Source organism: Dipodomys ordii, unplaced genomic scaffold (assembly GCF_000151885.1).
Source record: "Dipodomys ordii isolate 6190 unplaced genomic scaffold, Dord_2.0 Scaffold44, whole genome shotgun sequence".
Classification (NCBI taxonomy): Eukaryota; Metazoa; Chordata; class Mammalia; order Rodentia; family Heteromyidae; genus Dipodomys; species Dipodomys ordii.
This window is the reverse complement of record NW_012267260.1, coordinates 573,013-593,138: the sequence shown is the minus strand read 5'-3', so window position 1 is coordinate 593,138 and position 20,126 is coordinate 573,013. Positions and strand designations below refer to the sequence as shown.

At 45.4% G+C, this 20,126-nt stretch overlaps 1 protein-coding gene across 1 annotated transcript in view; it reads right to left on the bottom strand.

Annotated features, from left to right (window-relative positions):
* Positions 1-20,126, bottom strand: part of Khdrbs2 (KH domain containing, RNA binding, signal transduction associated 2) — a 227,260-nt gene that overhangs the window by 8,181 nt on the left and 198,953 nt on the right. The window contains exon 8 of the mRNA XM_013019054.1: positions 5,641-5,699. Coding sequence (XP_012874508.1) covers positions 5,641-5,699 — 59 coding nt within the window. The remainder of the gene's footprint in view (positions 1-5,640; positions 5,700-20,126) is intronic.

Sequence of the window (20,126 nt, the reverse complement as noted above, 5' to 3'; positions counted from 1 at the left end):
CCTTTCTTATGGAGACTTTTTGCTATAAAAGTTTGTTATCCTCTGCATTAAATCGCACTCAGCGCTCAGCACTCAGCATCCACTCCTAATGTGTGTGAGTTGTCTGTTTGCCATCTCCCCATCCTATTCCAGGTTCCTCCCCTAGGTATCCTCCGTCGTCCCAACAGAACCCGGTCCGCGGCATGCCACCCTGCCTCTACCCAGACGCCACCTAAAATTCCGCTGGAGAACTTGTCTAAATAGCTCTTCAGTTCCTACATTAGGCATATTCTTGTATACAACTCCTTAGTCTGAGGAGATAATGCTTCCATACGTTTTTGGCTGTCAGTGTCAGAGAGAATAATGCAGGGTATTTCTTGTGTCCAGTATTGTTTAGCTAATATATGCTCTGTATCTAGAATGTATCCTATTATACGCTATTCAATTTACCAAAACAATTTTGGAACTAATCAGTAAATATTTTTTTAAATATAGAAGCTGATTTGAAATTCCTATAAAAAACTTAAAAATTCATTCACAAATTCCTTTCTACAAAGCCAATTTTCAAAATAATACATTTTAATAAGTTCTATTTAATAGAATTTTATTTATTTATTATTTGGTGGCAGCGTGCGGGGGCTTGAACTCAGGGCCTGTGCTCTGGTGCTGAGCTTCTTTTGCTCAAGGTTGTGCTCTATCACCTGGTGCTGAGCTTCTTTTGCTCAAGGTTGTGCTCCATCACTTGAATCACAGCTCCACTTCTGGCATTTTGGAGCTTAACTGGAGATAAGAATCTTCCAGACGAGCTGAGGGACAGTGCCCAGGCCCAGAGTTCAGGCCCCACGACCGGACCCCTGCCCCCCCCCCAAAAAAAAGAATCTTCCAGCCTTTCTTGCTTGGATTGACTTTGGACTGTGATCCTCAGATCTCAGTTCCAAGTAGTTAGGATCACAGTGTAAGCCACTGGTGCCTAGATCTATTTAATTATTTTAAAAAGTTTAGCTTAGAAACTAGTTAAATAAATTAGTTTAAATACATTTTATAAATTTGTTTATAAAAATTCCTTTATAGAGGTAAAAAAAGGAAATTATAGAGGGGTTCAACAGGAAATGTTCTCATTACCTGACGCACGTAACTGTAACTCCTCTGTACATTGTCTTCACAATTACAAAAAAGGCAAAACAACATGTATAATAAACTATGTTTTGTATAAGGAAGTTTTCATCAACATTCATGTATCATTAAAGAAATGTATTTTACCATTAAAGAAAATAAATTTATGATCATAAATGTAATATTACATATACCTTAATAAAGTTGATTTGATACTAATTACCTATTTAATAGAAATCAATATATTACATATAATATATTACATTATAATATCTGCATTGTTTAATATTTAATATTAAATAATTGTAAAGATGCCTAAAAGTATATGTGCTTTCCTTGAAGTCAGCATACTGACTATTTCTAGAATAAAATACGGGCCTAAAAGAGACAGATACAACGTCAGCCTGGTGCTGGAACGCAGTGTGCGATGACTCCCACGGCGGTGACCCCAGGCCCTGCCCAGGCTGAGGAGGAGTTGTCTGAGACAGGCCTGGGGGTCTCAGACAAGAAACTGCGAACAAAGTGAGTTTTACAAACACGGGATGCAGCACACACATTCTTAGCCTGACTTGGTCATTATACACATGCGTACACTTCAGATCATGCATGCGATAAGGTCCATCAACCAACAGAATTACAACGTACTACACTAACAGTCCAAGCAATGTGCCAGACTGCAGACCTGGGTTTTTATTCTTGATAGAACTGAATGCTGGTCGGTTTAAACTGTCTGCGACTCGTCTGAATGCACGGCACTGTGTTCTTGCTGGAGAATGCTGCTTCTTCTTTTCCAATGCCTACATTTCTTTCTACAACCTGAGCAGGGGAAAGCATGCAGGACGAGTCTGTTCACACATCTGAGAAAGTCTAGGAGATAGCCCGGAACTGAGGGTTGAACTATTCCCTTTGTAACTACAACTCCATCCTATTGGAATTCAGTATCTGGTCAGTATGGAGAGCATACAAAATTCATAAAAACATGAATCTGTACTCGACGGGAGTGTCCTCAAATCACTGCTCCGTGTGTTTGCATCTTATTATCCCTCCTTAGATATCACAGAACACGTCACGTATCACCTGCTGCCTACACCTCACATCACACACCATCTAATGCCAAAATGCGACAGCCATGAAGTGGACTAATGTGCTTGGTCTTCATGAGGGTGACGCTGAGCTCTTACTCTTTTTTTTTTAAATTTATTTTTGGGTGGTCGTGGGGCCTGAACTCTGGGCCTGAGCCCTGTCCCTCAGCTCTCCAGCTCAAGGCTGGTGCTCTACCACTTGAACCACAGCGCCATTTGAGCTCTTACTAATTCTTGTACATCATATATATTAAAATTCTCAGGGGGGCAGGGGGAGGATGGATGGGAAGGGGAAACAAAGGAGGAGGCTACAATGCTTGATAAGAAATGTACTCATTATCTTGCCCATGTAATTGTAACCCCTCTGTACACAATAAGAATAAAAAAATTAAAATTCTCAGAATAGAAATGCCATGCAAGTACTTTTCCTCATGTTGTGCAATTCAGAGAAAACCCTTTCTAATGAGCTATGAATGGTTAGTGCTGTATCACAGCTGAAATACATATTAACTCTACACGTTCTCAAGGCATAGTAATTTTATCTTTTATATTCTATGATAGGAAAATGTATAAATGTAAGTTCTGGAGTCTCTCTTTGGGTTAATCAGATCTATGCTTAGATTTCTAATACCTGGGATGCGGCCAGCACAGGCATGCCTCTCAGAACTGTGGCCCCTTCTGAGGTGGCCTCAAGCCCAGGAGGTTCTGGGAAGAGGCAGGGGTCTGGGCGCCATCCAGCACCCTGGCCTGTGGGCAGCTTCTGCCTGGACTCTGCCCTGACTCCACTTTTCCGTGCTTCTCCACCTCAACGTGTGCTGAAACTGCTCACAACATCTCTCTCACATTCTCTTGCTCCCCACCATAGAACACCTACCCCAACCCCAACCAAGACAGCCATTAAGTCCTGTCCTGAAAAACAGCTCTTGTCATGTGACATCGAGAAGTAGCCTGGGATCAGAATGCAGAAAGCGTTAACACATCAACATTGTGAAACAAAAATGAATGCCTTTAACATGAGGAGGCAGATGCTTGCACGTAAACTTAGGCACACTCGATAGTGTTTAAAGAGCGGCAACCGACTTTACAGGCTAAATAAAAGCATGATGCCAAGCAATCTCCCTTGTTTCTTTTTACACACATATACACATATATCTGCAAATATATGTGTCTGTGTGTGCCTAATCTTTCAAGACTATGAGATGAGATGCAGTTCTAAACAGGTAAAAGTGAGAAGCGGAAAACTGCTGCCTAAAAGCACTATCTTCCTTACTTTGCCCAGTCATTTCCTCATTAGGTTATTGCAGAGGATTTATTGACTGCTTTCCGTGCGCAGGACATTGCTTGTTGGCAAACTGTAATTTGACCCAATGCAAAATCTTGTGTATGGAAAGCTGTGACTTCTAAATCAAAAGGAATGGTTTCTCTCCATACATTGATAGGTCAGCAGAACCTGACACACGGAAGGAATTATGTGAGGGCTAGGGGGTTACACAGACCAACTCCACTCTCCGGCCACTGCCTCTGTGTTAGAAGACTCCAGAACCAGTCCTTCGTACATAGCCTTTCCCCATTACCTCACATAGTATTAATCTTTTAAAATGTAAATAATTGAGAAATAGAGGTTTCATCTCTTATAGCAAATTACCAGCCAGATACCAGCCTCACCACTGAGTTCAGTGCATGATTTATTGAGTGTAAAATAACTACTACTGGACTCTCAAAATTGCATTTTAAACAAGTGATTTGTAAATAATAATGTATTTTCTCACTGGGATGTAAGCTCTGTAAGATTTTATTTTCTTGATTAAGTATACTAGCTTACATGGGGTAGCTGCTGGATAATTACTTCTGAAATGAACAATGTTTTCTAATTTTGTACAAAAATGATAAATTTAGAATACCTGTTTTTCTTTTAAATTTGGTCATATTTACCCAGAGTCTCTAATGCTTAGATTCTCCTCTCTCCCTTCCTTCCTCTCTTCCTTCTTTCTTCCCTCCCTCTGTTCCTCCCTCCCTCCCTTTATTCCTCTCTTTTTCTTTTCTTTTCTTTTTTGTTGGCTGTGGGGCTTGAACTCTGGGCCTGGGCGCTGTCCCTGAGCTCTTCAGCTCAAGGCAGAACTCTTGTTCTTTCCAGACGCTTTTGATTTCATATTCTTGCTCTTTCACGTGTTTAACAGAAGCAAGAGGTATAGAGCACTCAGTTCCTCATCTATAAACTGTGGAAGATAATTTGTGCACCTGCCCCACAGGACTGCAATGAGGATTAGAGTAAGCAGGTAGACTTAAGGCTTGTTATATCTTTTCTGGTGCTGGAGAACAAGCTTCGGATCCTGCACATATTAGACAGACGTTCTGCGCCGACCCACACTCCCATGTCCTGACTCATGACAAGGATGTCTGTCTGTGTAGCTCCAGTCCTCGTGGGCATCTCTGAGCTCAGGCTCAGCAGGCACTCCGTATGTGTCCATGTGATCAGATCTCAGCCTCAGACAACAAGATAAAAATAGCTGTCCTTCTACACGGTAAAGGCTCTGTGTCTGATGTATCATAAAGAAATGAATGAGAACGTGAGTGGTCACAGCTCTGACTGGCATTACTGGTGGTTGTTCTTCTCCTCCGCACGCTCCTCGGCTTAGGGCTCTGGTGATGGGGAGGGGAGGGTGCTCTCCTCCCCCCCTCCACTGCACCTTCCTTTCTTCATCCCAACACAGCAACCCCTTCACTATGTGGAGCCCCAAACACGCTGGCAACCGACACTGTCACTGTTTCCTGGGAAGAGCAACAGCGAGGCCTTTGCATAATTTTGACGAAAACCTCCAAACTGTACACGTTTAACAATCATCATGACACTGCACACATTCTGAAGAAGCAGGTACTGCTGGTGCTATTGATAGCACCGTATCATACAGACACGGAATGATGTCATAAACACTCAACAAATCGTTGCTGAATAAAATTATGATTCATTTTAAGTGGTATTTTAATTAAGGAAGTTTTTAAAATCTATTGAAGAGTGTGCTTATTGGCTATTAATTTTTACAAGCCAAGTATTATTTGGTACTTGTAAGAACTATGCACACTGGAAAAATAATTAGAAAGTTGTTTTAGAATAACAGTTTCTTCCCCTATAAGTCTAAAGATTTTACATGTGTATTGCTCTGATGGCGTCTGTGACAGTGGAGAGGGAACCAGGGCCGCCCTGCTGCGTCATGCACGGCACAAAGACTCCAGGGGGCGCGGTCCGCTGCCTGGTGGGGCCACGGACGGGAGCCCTGATCGCGACTAACAGCCTTTGAAGTTTGGATCAAAATTGACCTGCCCAATTTTCTGGCACTGACTCTGAAAGCCAAACCTCACCCTGGAACTCCATAAATCAATTTAGCCTGGACTTCTGTGAACATGGGGAGGAGAAAGCCAGAAGTAATCGCCGGGCTGATCTCACGGTGTGGTAAAGAAGAGGTCTTACCATAGCTGTCGTAGACGTCCTCACTCACCCCGTGACCATAGTCATAGTACTCAGCCACGCTGCAACAGATTAGACAGCAGTCAGTGTCACTGAAGCCAGGAGAAGCAACCAGAAACAACACAGGGAATCTGAAGACAAACTGTGTGCTGAGGAATACCCAGGAGCCTCCGGTACAAGACGCAACCCTGAAGAAACTCTCAGTGATCGAAGTGCAGGCTACTGGCAAGAGCGGCATGAAACGTTCCATGGTACCTCAGTACAAGTAGGATGGCAGCCCAGGTGGCTTGGGCATTAAATACGACTCTGTCACAAACATAACCAGTGCTAAGAGGGGCTGAAGCACAGCTCAAGTGATAGTGCAATGCTTAGACAGCCTGAGTCTTGAGTTCAACCTTAGCACCAAAAAAGAAGTAAAAGAAACACTGGAGGGCTGGGAAGGTGGCTCAGTGGTAGAGCGCTTGCCTTGCATGCCTGAGGCCCTGGGTTCGATTCCTCAGCACCACATAAGCAAAAAGAAAAAAAGCCGGAAGTGGTGCTGTGGCTCAAGTGGCAGAGCGCTAGCCTTGAGCTGAAGAGCTGAGGGACAGCGCCCAGGCCCAGAGTTCAGGCCCCATGACTGACAAAAACAAAATGAACAAAACAAAACAAACAAAAACACTGGAGCACCTTCCCAGCATGTCTGTGTGCTCACAACGGGGTAACATTATCTCTTCTAGGCGTTTTACCAATACTTCCACAATTCAGTAAGTACTGACAAGGATCTGCCCTCCCTTTCCTAGCCCTCCTCTGCCCTAGTTTCTTTAACAGCACCCCTCTCGAAGGCCCATTGCTGTTGGTACCAACATTGACCTCTGGCCTAACAAAGCCCTCCCTCACCTACCACCACAGTTTGCTCTGCATGAATTTAAAGAGCATTTCTTGGGCAGGGCGCCCCTCCCTTCTCCTGAGGAGGGCCACGCACCACCGCACCACCGAGGCTGCAGAGGGCGGAGCTGGGCCTCGCACCGCAGGCAACCCCTCATCCCGCAAGCCCCTCCCTGGCTTGCCCGCCAGCGCAGGGGTCTCTGGGGGCACCGGGTCTGGGTGGCAGACATCTTCCTTTGCCATTCATCCCCTGATGCAATTCACCTCATGCTAGGGTTTGTGCTCTTTTCCACTCTGGTGACTTCTGGATTATATGTCTGCCCTAGGCACCCTCCTGGTCTTGCTACATTTCCATTTGGATATCAAACTAAACATATCCAACACAAATAAAAACGCTTCTCCCCCGCCAGCCCTTCTCCTTCTGTGATCTTCTCCTTTTTATCAGTGGGAGCAACTCATGCCCAAACCACAGATCTTCTCCTTTCTCTCACACTTAATGTTCAGTTCTAACAGATTTTTTTCCCTTTGTACTTGGAAAATACATTCAGAATCTGAGCATGTCTGAACATTTCTGCTGCTACAACTACGGCTAAAGCGATCACCATTCTCACGTACATGGCTGTAGTGTTCTACCGGTATCTACCCCGTGGTTGTCAAGGCCCGTTTGTAGATGTGAGTTAAATCATCTCAGTCCTGTACTCAGAACCCACCAAGCGCCTCGGAAGCCCTTTATTTAGAACAAGGGGAAATTCTCCACCCTTCTTCCGCGCCCTTCCTCCCTTCGATGCAGGGCAGGTAGGCTTCTGAGATGCTCTGGGAGAACGGACCCCCACCGTGCCATTGTCAGTGACCTTCCATTGGCACCCCAGGCGCGATTCTCCCGCTGTGTCAGAGGTCGCTCAGATGCCTCTGGCGAGACTTCCTTTGCATGCCTGGAACATTCACACATCTTAGCATGCACCCACCAAAATCACACGTGTACCACGTAACCGTATGATACACATTCGTACACGCATTTTGTGGCTGTTTTCAACTCGTAGAATGTAAGTCTCTTGCATAGGATTTTGGTTTCAACTTTATTCACTTTATATTATTGACAATATTTGACATGAGTGATGTTCAATGAATAGGTATGATACAAAGAACGTGAACTGTTTGTAGGAAAACTAGATGCCATTTAAGTGAGAAGGTTCATGTACTTTAAAGAAGTCAAAGTTAGCACATGGATTTTTATTCTTAGAGATCTGAAAGTGTTTATACCTCATAAAGCTCTTTAAAGTTAGGTGTTAATTATTATCTAATGTCTGAATCTTCAAGATTTGCTAACGGCTTTGTTTCTGTTGTAATGAAATAGTGTGAACCTGAGCCAATTCCTATTATGGATAAGAGTACTGCAAGAAAGTGGCTAAATATTAAATGCCAAATGGTACCATCTGATGATGTGGGCAGCACTGTTACAAAGGCAGGAGAGGGTGAAGGCCTGGGATCCTCAGTCCTCTGGATCTCAGTCTCTGAAGATTAGATGAAAGCCACCAGCACCTAGCTTTTTTATTCATTTGTTAAAACTAATGAGGGAGATCAAGCACAGAAGCCTATGCATGAACACATGCTCCACCAGTGAGCTGTATCCCATACCCACTATTCGAGTCTGGTAACCCTGTGGGGTGTTGGTGAGTGAGTTCCTGTGAGTCAGGTAGCCCTGTGGGGTGTTGGTGAGTTTCTGTGAGTCAGGTAGCCCTGTGGGGTGTTGGTGGGTGAGTTTCTGTGAGTCAGGTAGCCCTGTGGGGTGTTGTTGAGTTTCTGTGAGTCAGGTAACCCTGTGGGGTGTTGGTGAGTTCCTGTGAGTCAGGTAACCCTGTGGGGTGTTGGTGAGTTCCTGTGAGTCAGGTAACCCTGTGGGGTGTTGGTGGGTGAGTTCCTGTGAGTCAGGTAACCCTGTGGGGTTTTGGTGAGTACTTTGTCATTTGACTGGTAGCAAAACACATGAACTTATCACAATATCTCTCAGAAATCCAAAGGAAAGAACAGAAAAATGTGGAATCGTTACTTTCCGGATATAGTTTATAATGCATGCCCTAACTTAAATGACTGTCCTGCTGATCCATAGTGGCTCAAGGTATCTACATGTAAATTATCTAGGAAAAATGCATGGTGATATGTCTTCCTCTCCTCCTTCCAGAGATTATGGAAATTTTGTTTTTTTTCTCATTGTTGCTTTGGTATAGACACTGTATACCTGGAAGAGTGAAAATGAGAGCATGTATTGAGAAAAATGAGGGAGGACAGACATGTAGCTCCTGTGTAAAGAAGTACACTAAATGTGGCTGGATATGTAAATCTTGTTTTGCTCACTTGCCTTAACAACCGACTTCAGAATACTGACATTCATGCAGCCAGCTGCCGATGGCTGTTGGGTTGATTCCTTGGAAGTGTGGCGTGCAGTCTGAGAAGGTGATTAACAAGCAGAGTGGATGCAGGAGGCCACAGTGGTGGCATCTTACTTTTGTCACCATCAATACTTTTTCCATGAGTAATCCTCTGACTGTACTCGAGTGTGTCCTATGCAGATGATGATGGTATAGCTACATTTCTCACAGATTTTTAAAAAATTTAATTTATGAATATCAGCGGGAAAGCAAGGACAGTAGGAGTGTGATCCGAATGGAGCCGGTGCTACCCTTTATCACAAATGACAGTGAGTGCGGGAGACATGTGCCAGATAATTGACACTGGTGACAATAATAGTAATGGATGCTGTCGGGTAGGTTCCTGCTTAATCAATATCAATTTCTGGCTCTCAAATAAGAAACTTTTCACTTGGACAAAAGGCTATGCAGGTTGTGAACACTGCTCAGCACTCCTCCACTAGTGGTGCCCGTGATGTGGGTGTGGGCAGAGGTGTGAGCGACAGCCGAGGAAGTTCCCAGGTCCAGAGCGACTCCAGATCCTCCCCTACTCTGGATCCTCCCCGACGGGCAGGTGAAGAGGGGGCGGGGCTGCTACGCCATGTCCAGGGGTAGATTCACTCTGCACTCCTGCTAACTCAGAGCCTGCCCATGGTAAAGAAAGTTTCCTTACTGTTTGAGAAACTGAGTATCAAATCTCCCTGTTACAAGTTTTGCTGAAGAAATACAATTCCCAGAGCACTCTTTAGCCTCCAAACACGCACCAGCAGGAAGTATGCTGCAACACTTGTGAGGTCTTCCCAGCTTCCCTCCAGGCCCTCCGTGGCTTTGCACCCGCCCACTCTGAAGCACTCCCAAGCCCCCTCCCCAGGGGACACCTGTCATCCCTGCACTGAAGGTGAAGTTCACCAGCACAGCGCCAGCATCAATCCTCTGTTGGGAGAGCTTTACCTACAGAACACCTGTGCTGCAAAACCTGTTCTTAAGTAGGGTTCAAGAAAACATTTAGTGTTCTTCTTTACACAGGAACTAGTTGTGTCTCTCTTCCCTCACTTTTTCTCAATACATGCTCTCATTTTTACTGTTCCAGGGTACATAGCATAATGGTGCGATAACCACTATACCAAAGCAACGACAAGAGGAAAAACAAAAACTTAGCGGCTACAAAGGGACCATCTTCTACAATGAGAAATATTAAAGAAGAAATAAACCAAAAAGGCCTCATTGAATAACTGTCCAGCAGGAAAGCAAACAGGGCAACGCGTTATTTATTCATGTTTTACTCATCAAATGCTGGAATCCTACAAGTACAGTGGAATTCCAGAAAAGAAGGAAAAGAGGAAAAGAGGGGCCTTACTCACAGGGTGCAGGGGCAGGGGCAGCTCCCGGGGGGGAGGGGTCAGACATGGCGGTGGGGGTGGTGAGAGACCTATCTGCAGAAAGAGGGGGGCATGGCAGGCCTCACAGACCTCCGCTCAGCCTCTGTGGATGGCTTTCTGCTTGCTAGATTTGTGGCAGCCATGAAGGACTTAAGAAGGGGCAGCACTATGGTTTGAGCTTGCGCTTTGTTCTCGCAAGGCGGGCACTGTGCCAGGTGTGCCAGCCTCTGAAACGAGGTCGAGCCTGGGGTTTCTGCCCCAGCATTGTGGGCCCCACGCGCCCGTGTCAGCATGTGGACCCCACGCGCCCGTGTCAGCATGTGGACCCCACGCGCCCGTGTCAGCATGTGGACCCCGCGTCCGTGTCAGCATGTGGACCCCGCGCCCGTGCCAGCATGTGGACCCCGCGTCCGTGCCAGCATGTGGACCCCGCGTCCATGTCAGCATGTGGACCCCGCGCCCGTGTCAGCATGTGGACCCCGCGTCCATGCCAGCATGTGGACCCCGCGCCCATGTCAGCATGTGGACCCCGCACCCGTGCCAGCATGTGGACCCCGCGCCCGTGCCAGCATGTGGACCCCGCGCCCGTGCCAGCATGTGGACCCCGCGCCCGTGCCAGCATGTGGACCCCGCGCCCGTGTCAGCATGTGGACCCCGCGTCCGTGTCAGCATGTGGACCCCGCGTCCATGCCAGCAGCGTGGACCCCGCGCCCGTGTCAGCATGTGGACCCCGCGCCCGTGTCAGCAGCGTGGACCCCGCGTCCATGCCAGCAGCGTGGACCCCGCGCCCGTGTCAGCATGTGGACCCCGCGTCCGTGTCAGCATGTGGACCCCGCGTCCGTGTCAGCATGTGGACCCCGCACCCGTGTCAGCAGCGTGGACCCCGCGTCCGTGTCAGCATGTGGACCCCGCGCCCGTGTCAGCATGTGGACCCCGCGTCCGTGCCAGCATGTGGACCCCGCGCCCGTGTCAGCATGTGGACCCCGCGCCCGTGTCAGCATGTGGACCCCGCGCCCGTGTCAGCATGTGGACCCCGCGCCCGTGTCAGCATGTGGACCCCACGCCCATGTCAGCATGTGGACCCCGCGTCCGTGTCAGCATGTGGACCCCGCGTCCGTGTCAGCATGTGGACCCCGCGCCCGTGTCAGCATGTGGACCCCGCGCCCGTGTCAGCATGTGGACCCCGCGTCCGTGTCAGCATGTGGACCCCGCGCCCGTGCCAGCATGTGGACCCCGCGCCCGTGTCAGCATGTGGACCCCGCGCCCGTGCCAGCATGTGGACCCCGCGCCCGTGCCAGCATGTGGACCCCGCGTCCGTGTCAGCATGTGGACCCCGCGCCCGTGTCAGCATGTGGACCCCGCGTCCGTGCCAGCATGTGGACCCCGCGTCCATGCCAGCAGCGTGGACCCCGCGTCCGTGTCAGCATGTGGACCCCGCGCCCGTGTCAGCATGTGGACCCCGCGCCCGTGTCAGCATGTGGACCCCGCGCCCATGTCAGCATGTGGACCCCGCGCCCGTGTCAGCATGTGGACCCCGCGTCCGTGTCAGCATGTGGACCCCGCGTCCGTGCCAGCATGTGGACCCCGCGCCCGTGCCAGCATGTGGACCCCGCGCCCGTGTCAGCATGTGGACCCCGCGTCCGTGCCAGCATGTGGACCCCGCGTCCATGCCAGCAGCGTGGACCCCGCGTCCGTGTCAGCATGTGGACCCCGCGTCCGTGTCAGCATGTGGACCCCGCGTCCGTGTCAGCATGTGGACCCCGCACCCGTGTCAGCAGCGTGGGCCCCGCGCCCGTGCCAGCACGCAGCAGCGCACGGCACCGTGCGTGGTCCTGCGGAGACGGTCACGAGCACCTGTGTGTCCAGGCCGCCTTCTCCGCCCACACAGCTGAGGTCGCAGATGTGCTCTGCTGGCTCATTTCACGGTTGGACTCGGCTCTTTTTCACTGCTGCACCACCAGTATCTGGCACAGTTCTGAACACGTGGCAACATCCAACCAATACTGTTTGACTGAGTGGAGGCCTATCGCTCATGGAAGGAACTGCGGTGTAACTGCTCTCTCCTGTGTGCTTCTGCAGTTACAGTCCTTTTGTATCCACAAACCTTTCTGTTCCATGAACACGTGAGTAAATCTGCATTTTAAGATGTTACTTGTGAACACAAGTCACAGTTATTTCATATCACTAGATGCCACATTTAAAACTTGTAGTTTGAACTGTTAAATGCATTTCTTTACAGATTTGCCAAGATTAAAAGGCAAACAAAAGATAAAAGATAATAATTCTGGACTAATCTTAATCATTACATTCAAAAGAGCAGTTTGGAAGAGTTGGTGGATGTTGAAGCAATTGATAAATTAAGTCTGATTTTTTTGAAGGCCCCAACTCTAATGTCTGAGGATAAAGACATAGTACTGTCTTAAGTGTTCAGCTAATGTCTTAATAATATCTTCAGTAAAAGACAAAACCACATTGATTAAGTATCGTTCTCCACTGACGTCCTACCCTCCCAAACCTGACAACTCATTTTGGAACTGAAAATAATACGGGAGGGAATCTTAAACGGGAATTAAGCTGGCCTTAGCCACAACTGACACAGAAGCTACCACCTCCTGAGCAGAGCACAGGCTGGAGACCGAGACCAGGGACAAGCTGTCCCAGGGAGTCTGAGAGTTCACAGCCAGAGTCAACAGATTTTGAGCTTTTTCTTCTGTACTTCTCAGGGGACTGCAAAGCCTTAGTCATTAGGGAAGGAGGGCAAGAAGTTGCAATACTCTATGAACATGTATGAACATAGAGAAAGGAGGAGAAACTTATCTGGAAGAGGAGAAGGGTGGCTCTGATCAGGATACGTGTAACACAAATGTACATGATGCATGAATTGCACAACTAACTGATGCTAATACAATATGATAATTCAATCAGCTAATAATCAACTCATCATTACCTATCAAATAACAGTACTACTCTGGGATTATACAAGAGAAATGTTAATATTTTATCTAGACATGTTAGAATAAAATATACTGAGTATTGTGTGGCCAGCCAGAGCAGATGCATACTGTGAATACTTTCTGTTACTTTCTCCTCACGGAACCAAGAAAATTTAGTGACGAACATTATGTGCTTTACACGGTCTGCATGCCAGGACATAAATGAACAGAGCTTGCTTGGGGCTCACATGTGAAATTGCAAGCAAGCAGAATAAGGATTTCCAGGTAGAAACTTTCCTTTATTTTGCAGACAAGAAGGTAATTGAATCATCTAAGTTATCCTTATGGATATCAGAAATAAGGGTTTACATACTTATATCTAACTTTTTTCCTGAGAATTCACTGTCACTAAATTTATACTGTCACCAAATAAAACTTAGAATGGAAATAAATCATGTCGAATCTTTACATAATATGTATGAACTTTTATTTTACACATCTCAAGAAATAATTAAGATAAATGCTGAAAAATGAAATTCTCTTAAAATTTTCTGTTCAAAAGTTGAAAATTTGGTCACTTTGTTCAAAAGCTGAAAATCTGATCATTTTGTGTGCTCAAAAATATTAAGTGAAACACTGTATGTAGATGTTCAAGCAGTACATGCTCTGTGCTCAAACAGTACAATTTTCAGAGAAAATGCTTTAGATTCTATATGTCTAAAGTATCTTGAAATTCTCCAGATTCCATAAACCATTTTAAAAATATTTTTGGAATTTTAGAACCTTAGTACGTATTTATTTATTTTATTTTATTTTTGGGTCCGGTCGTAGGGCCTGAACCCTGGGTCTGGGCGCTGTCCCTCAGCTCTTCAGCTCAAGGCTAGCGCTCTACCACTTGAGCCACAGCGCCACTTCCGGCTTTTTTCTTTTTTGCTTATATGGTGCTGAGGAATCGAACCCAGGGCCTCATGCATGCAAGGCAAGTACTCTACCACTGAGCCACCTTCCCAGCCCAGTACGTATTTATTTATTACATTCAAACATGTTGTACAAAAAAAGCACTGTGGTCTCTACTACAAGACTGTATTCTGGTATATATGCTGATCATGAATAAATAGAGCATAAATTTACATTTTCCAAGGTGAACTGGCAAATTAAATATACTGAACACTTATTGAAATAGAGGTAGGTAGGTAGATAACAAAATGAACCCTTGCAATGGTATTTTTGTGTGGTTTGTGTTGAGAAAGCTAAAGATATAAATCTTGCATTCAGAGGTACTTACAGAAACAGAAGAAAAGTCCACAGACTCAAGAGTGGAGAATACTGAATTCTCCATTCTCTGATTTATTTGTTGAGAAATCAGTATTTCTTAAAACATGAATATAGAACCCAGAAACAAAGAATCTCTGAACTTAAAACTGAGAGCTACTGTTCTCTGTTTTCATGAACATGCTATTTTGGGCAAATCATTAAATCTCCTGAACTTCCAGTGTCCTCATCCTTAATGAAGATAATTATTTCATCTACGTGAACTGTTAAGGACATAATTTGTGATATATCCAGGATTCCTATCAGGTAACGTAATAACTATTACTAGGTGATTCTCCAATCAGTGAAGGCATACACACAAGGTCCTTTGCTTTCATATTTGTAAGGGTTGCAAAACTGAGAAAGATCTCATCTTGACATATTCTGAGTAACTGAATAACTGTACGTGTCTAAAGTTTCGGCTGAGGGTATTAGTGTTCACAGGATGAAGCAAGGGCTGTTTACTCATAGGGACGCAGCATGTTTTATGGCTCACAGGCCGAGGATGCAGGATTAGCACAAGCGCCCCCAGTATGCGTGGTAGGCAGGCGCGCCTTTGTTTCCTGGATGTAACACTGTGCACTTATTTCTTCAAAAACTCCCTTTATGAAGGTACTCTTTTGTCACTTATTTTCAATTTAGCTTGTATCTTGGCCAATTTTGACCCTTATTATGTAAAAGAAGGGTGAGTAGTTTTATAATAAAAACATTAATCTTCTGTTTTGTGGTCTGAAATTATCACTGGAATGTAGCAATTATTTTCTAAAAATCAGACTTTCCACTGACTGGTTAATTAGACTCAATGACATAGGATGTGATCGAATGAACTGTTAGCTGACTTTGGTGCAAATACATGGAAACTACTGAACCCTAGTTTGAAATGGACACAATTTTAACCTTGTTCACAGGTTTCTATGGTTAAGTAATAACTCAGGAGTTGCAGTGGGATTTCCATGCTGTGAAAATCAGCATAATTTCTGATTATTTCAGTATTTTAATGTAGGCGACTTGGAGACTGAATTCAGTGATGCAAGTTATACTGTGGGTATGCGCTAATAATGGCTTACAATCTTCCTGTTCAGATCACAAATGGAGTCTTATCTGTGTTGCACAGTGTTCTAAAACCATCTAGTACTTAAGCATTATTTTTACACTCCAGACTCTGGAAATTTAAATAAATATAAAAGAGTCTGGGAAAAGAATATGTGCATTGATAACAATGATTCTGTTTTGATACAACTTGCCTGTGTGTGAGGAAATGAGGCCACATTCGCCTAGAAATTCTGTGACTGAAACCAGATAAAACTTGAAGTCCATGAGTAGAAGCACAGCGAAGCCTGCTGAGGGGCCAACGTGGAGGCCAGGCAGAGCCTGGCTGTGCTGCCTGGCTGCGGGCTTTGACCTGGGCTGTGTTTGCCAGTCACTCTTTTCTCTAGATCTCAGATCGGGGAGGGTAATTCTGAACTCAGAGCAGAGGTTCACGTCCCATGGCTGGCGGAGTGAGTCCTTCCATACCCCCAGCTGGCAGCGCTAATCTCTGTATTGGAGGCAAGAATCTTACAGGACCCCGAACGCTGCCAGCGTTGACACAGGGCCTACCCGGCCTCACAGGCAAGGTGTTAGCCCCTCTCCTTCCCCGGGTTTTGCTTATGTAGAACGACTCGTCTGCTTCCAGCCCCCGTCTCTCGCTCTAGCTGGGCCGTGGCTCTGTGAACCCTGGACGTGGTTGAGTATCACACATTACTGCACTGAAATGGGGACCCCAGGCCCGCTTCAGGCTCTGGTTCTACCGTCCACAGCGGAGTGCCAACATTCCTCATTTCTCTAAAGTGGCTTTCATGCATTCATGCAGGATCACACTTCTTTTTAAAAACAAACAACCCAAAGGTACTCTAACTGAATAATAAGTACAGACCATGTTTTTGTTTTGTATTCAGACATAGATCCAGAACATTGACATTCAGTGAACATTTGTTGACTAAAATACCACACAATTTGTATGTGAATAATTTGGAAGCTGTCTAGCAGGACAGCCAAGAAAGATTCATAGCTATGTTTACGACTTCTATCACAGAATTTTAATTAGCAATCAATGTCAATTTAAAGGTTGACACTAAGCCTTGTCCTTGACAAGGTTTTTCAAAAAATTTCCTTGAACGATACTTGAAAAATAAATGCAAGATTGGTAGAAAGCATGACTAGTTTTAAGAATTACGCTAGCGTTTATTATTAGTATTCAACAATGTAATGTAAAACCAGCAAAAAGACCCCTGAACAAGAAGGGAAACTGTCAGTGTGTGGAGGTATGTGAACATCAATTGTACAGCAGGGAATGGCACTACAACTGGTCAGCAGCAGTTCATTCAGCAAGAACCTGGTTTTCAGTGTAAAACAAGTTCAGTAAAACCCAATCCTATCACACAAGCACTTATGGAAACCATGTGGTTGGGATGGGGGGGAAGCTTTGGAGCAAGAAACACAGTGTACCAGTGCTGTCTCTGTAGGCGTCAGCTCTCGGGTCACAGGGGTCAACCTTCAGTAGACGCCTGGCCACTGGGCCAGCAGCTGTCCACGAGAGGCTGGCCCTCCCACCAGCTTGGTGCTAAGTCACAGATGTCATCATTCGATGACAGCTACTAACTGGCTCGGAGCTTCTGGTGTGGCTGGAGGCTAGCTGGCCCAGCTGGGTTAAACTGAGGCTTGGGTCACCTTGAGAGTGAGGGTCCACGTGGCTCTCTGCTGGAGCAGAGGGTAAGGAAGAAGAAGCTACTGGGTTGGGGGGTGAGAGAGGATCTTCTCCTGTACCCAGAAAGGCCCAGGGGTGCCCAGATACCTCAAGGCGTGGGTGCAGGTGACCCTGCTGTCCAAGAGTAAGGGGCCTGAGGATAGGGTCAGAGAGCACGCTATGCTCTCCTTTAAGACCGAGGATGGAGAGGGGAATTAAAATAAAACCACACACAGCAAAGCACCGGGTGAGCAACCTCTGTGCTAGCATTCATGGAGCGTGGTATCTTTGTGGAAGAAACAGTAAGTTCAATTTATTTGTATGCAACTGTATAAGACAGATTAGAGAACAATGCATATATATGGAAGTTGTAGGAAATAGATGTGCCTTTAGTTTAAGAGTTTCCTAACAAGCTTAAGTGCTTTAAAATAGAGCACTGGAGAAGCCCAGTGGGTACATTTGGAGGCTTGGAATTTTCACAAGGTCTAAAGCCTTGAGCATGCAAATGCTTAGTTCCTCTATTTGTGACCTGAGAGTGAAAGGACTCATCATCTCGTGAGGTAATGTTCATTGAGTACCTGGGACGAGCATCTGCCCGCAGCACCTCTTCTGTTACTAGTTACCCTTCACAAGTCCAGGCGGGTCCCCTGCCTTGCCTTCCAGATTTCCCTTTTGCTTCTTTCACAGGTCTGTAATGTAATCTTATGAACATTATGGATGACAAATGCACGATTAATTATAGGGATTTTTTTGTTTTTACATTTCAAATTCAAATGTGAGTTTTAAATGTAAAAACTCTAAAATTTTTCTTAAATTGGGGTTATAAAATTCCAACCTGAGAGGATATGAAGGTATCTACAGCTATTTATACCCCACTTAGTATTGTATATTTAAACATATTAAAATTGGTATGTATCTTTTGCACTGATGCGTTATGGAACACATAACCTAAGAACTGTATTTATGTTCTACGATATAAACAATTCTGAAAAGAAAACATTTGGTCCACAGTATTGAAGATGTAGGTCTGTACCATGTTTGCTAGCCACATACATTCTAGAAAACTCCTTTAATTCTATTCCTTTCCCTGCCCTTCCCCGCCCTTCCTCTTTCCCCTTTCCTTCCCTCAACGTGGCCTCGGCACCATCAGGTTCTCTGATTATTTAAGGCGACATAAGCCTTCTCGTCTCATAAGCTCTGACTATGTGTGGCTTGGTTTGCTTAACAGGTTTTATGGCTGAGCCCTGTCAGTGTCCTTGGTGTTCATCCTGAACTAATCTGGCGAGAAGACGGTTGATATACTGACCTGCCTGATGTCTATCAAGGGTTAAGAAGGTTTTAGGTAGTCAATGAGACACGTAACTCCTTTAGGGTATTATTCATTATTAATGTGACTAAGGCAAATAGCTTTTCTGGCTCTTATTAAGGATGAAAAGTACTTTCGTAGGGCAGTTTACTTATTATTGAGATTAAGCTTAAGTTTGGCACGGTGGCTCCTGCTTATAATCTCAGCTACACAGGAATATGAGATTGGGACCTGTACTTCAAGGCCACCTAGGACAAAAAAGTTAGACCCATCTCAACCACTGGCTTGCAGTTAACACACGCCTGTTATAATGACACAGGCTGTTTCAACATCTCTGAGGAGTGTCAACAGGAAATATGTGGATCAAACTAACCCAAGCATAAATGTGAGAGGTATTAAAAATAACTGACGTGAAAATGTCTGGGGCACCAATCTAGCACTGTAAGACCTTGAGCTCACACCCCAGTGCTACCAAGTAAATAAGCAGAGAAGAAATTAACCCAAATTAATGAAGACTCAACAATGATAATGACTATGCAATAGTGTGTCAAAACACTTGATTTCCTTTTAAAATGTAATAGCAGTAATCCTAAGCACATAATACTAATATATCATATGAAGATTAAAATTAAAATGTGCAAATTAAGAGGTATCTTCTCATTATGTTGAGGTAAAATCAGAACATATGGAATCTACTGTTCATGCACCCACAAGTGGATGTCCTGAGAACAGCACTGATTGGTGTATCAACTGCTCAAACACCTGGAATCCAATAACTTCGAATTCAACCTCATCCCTGACTAGCGTTGAGACAGGAGAGAACCCAATTACAAGAGGCTGAGCTCATGCATACGGACGCTTCTGTGAGTGGCAGCACAAGCTTCACACACTTGCCAACGTTTTATTCAATTGTTTGGCAGCGTTATGTTTTATACTTAAGTTTTCCTTAGAAGAATTTCTCTTGACATGGCATCATTTACAAGTACTTACAATAAACGTATAGCCTAAACACAATGGCTAATGAATGTCAATGTTTTCTTGTGTAAAACAAGAACTTTCTGAAGAGCATTCAGAGGACTCCTACATTCTTACACTGTTGAATGTGTACTCTCTGTGATGTTCAGGCAGACAGCAGCAATGTGTTAAATTGGTTAACTGATTCAGAATTTACTTTCAAAGTTGTGGATTTAGCAGATTATGTGAATGGACTCCTGCATTCTGCAAGGAAATGCAGTTTCTCAAGTTTTCTAAGTATATACGCCTTCTCAGAAATTAAACAATTTTTAAGCGTCAACAGCAATCTCATGACGTTGTTTATGTCTGCACACACTTGGCATGAATGCGTAGTTACCAAGTGTGGGACTGTGGTGGGAATGCTGGATGTGACAGGCCTTCCCCTCAGCCTGCTCTTTGTCTAGAGCAGGACTAAATGACTAGGGACATCTCCTGTCATCTGTCCCCGAATGGGCCAGCCAAGGGGGCAATGGTGGGAGGCTGCGAAGAGCAGGTGGAGGGGCCGGGGTCCAGCCAAGGGGGCAATGGTGGGAGGCTGCGAAGAGCAGG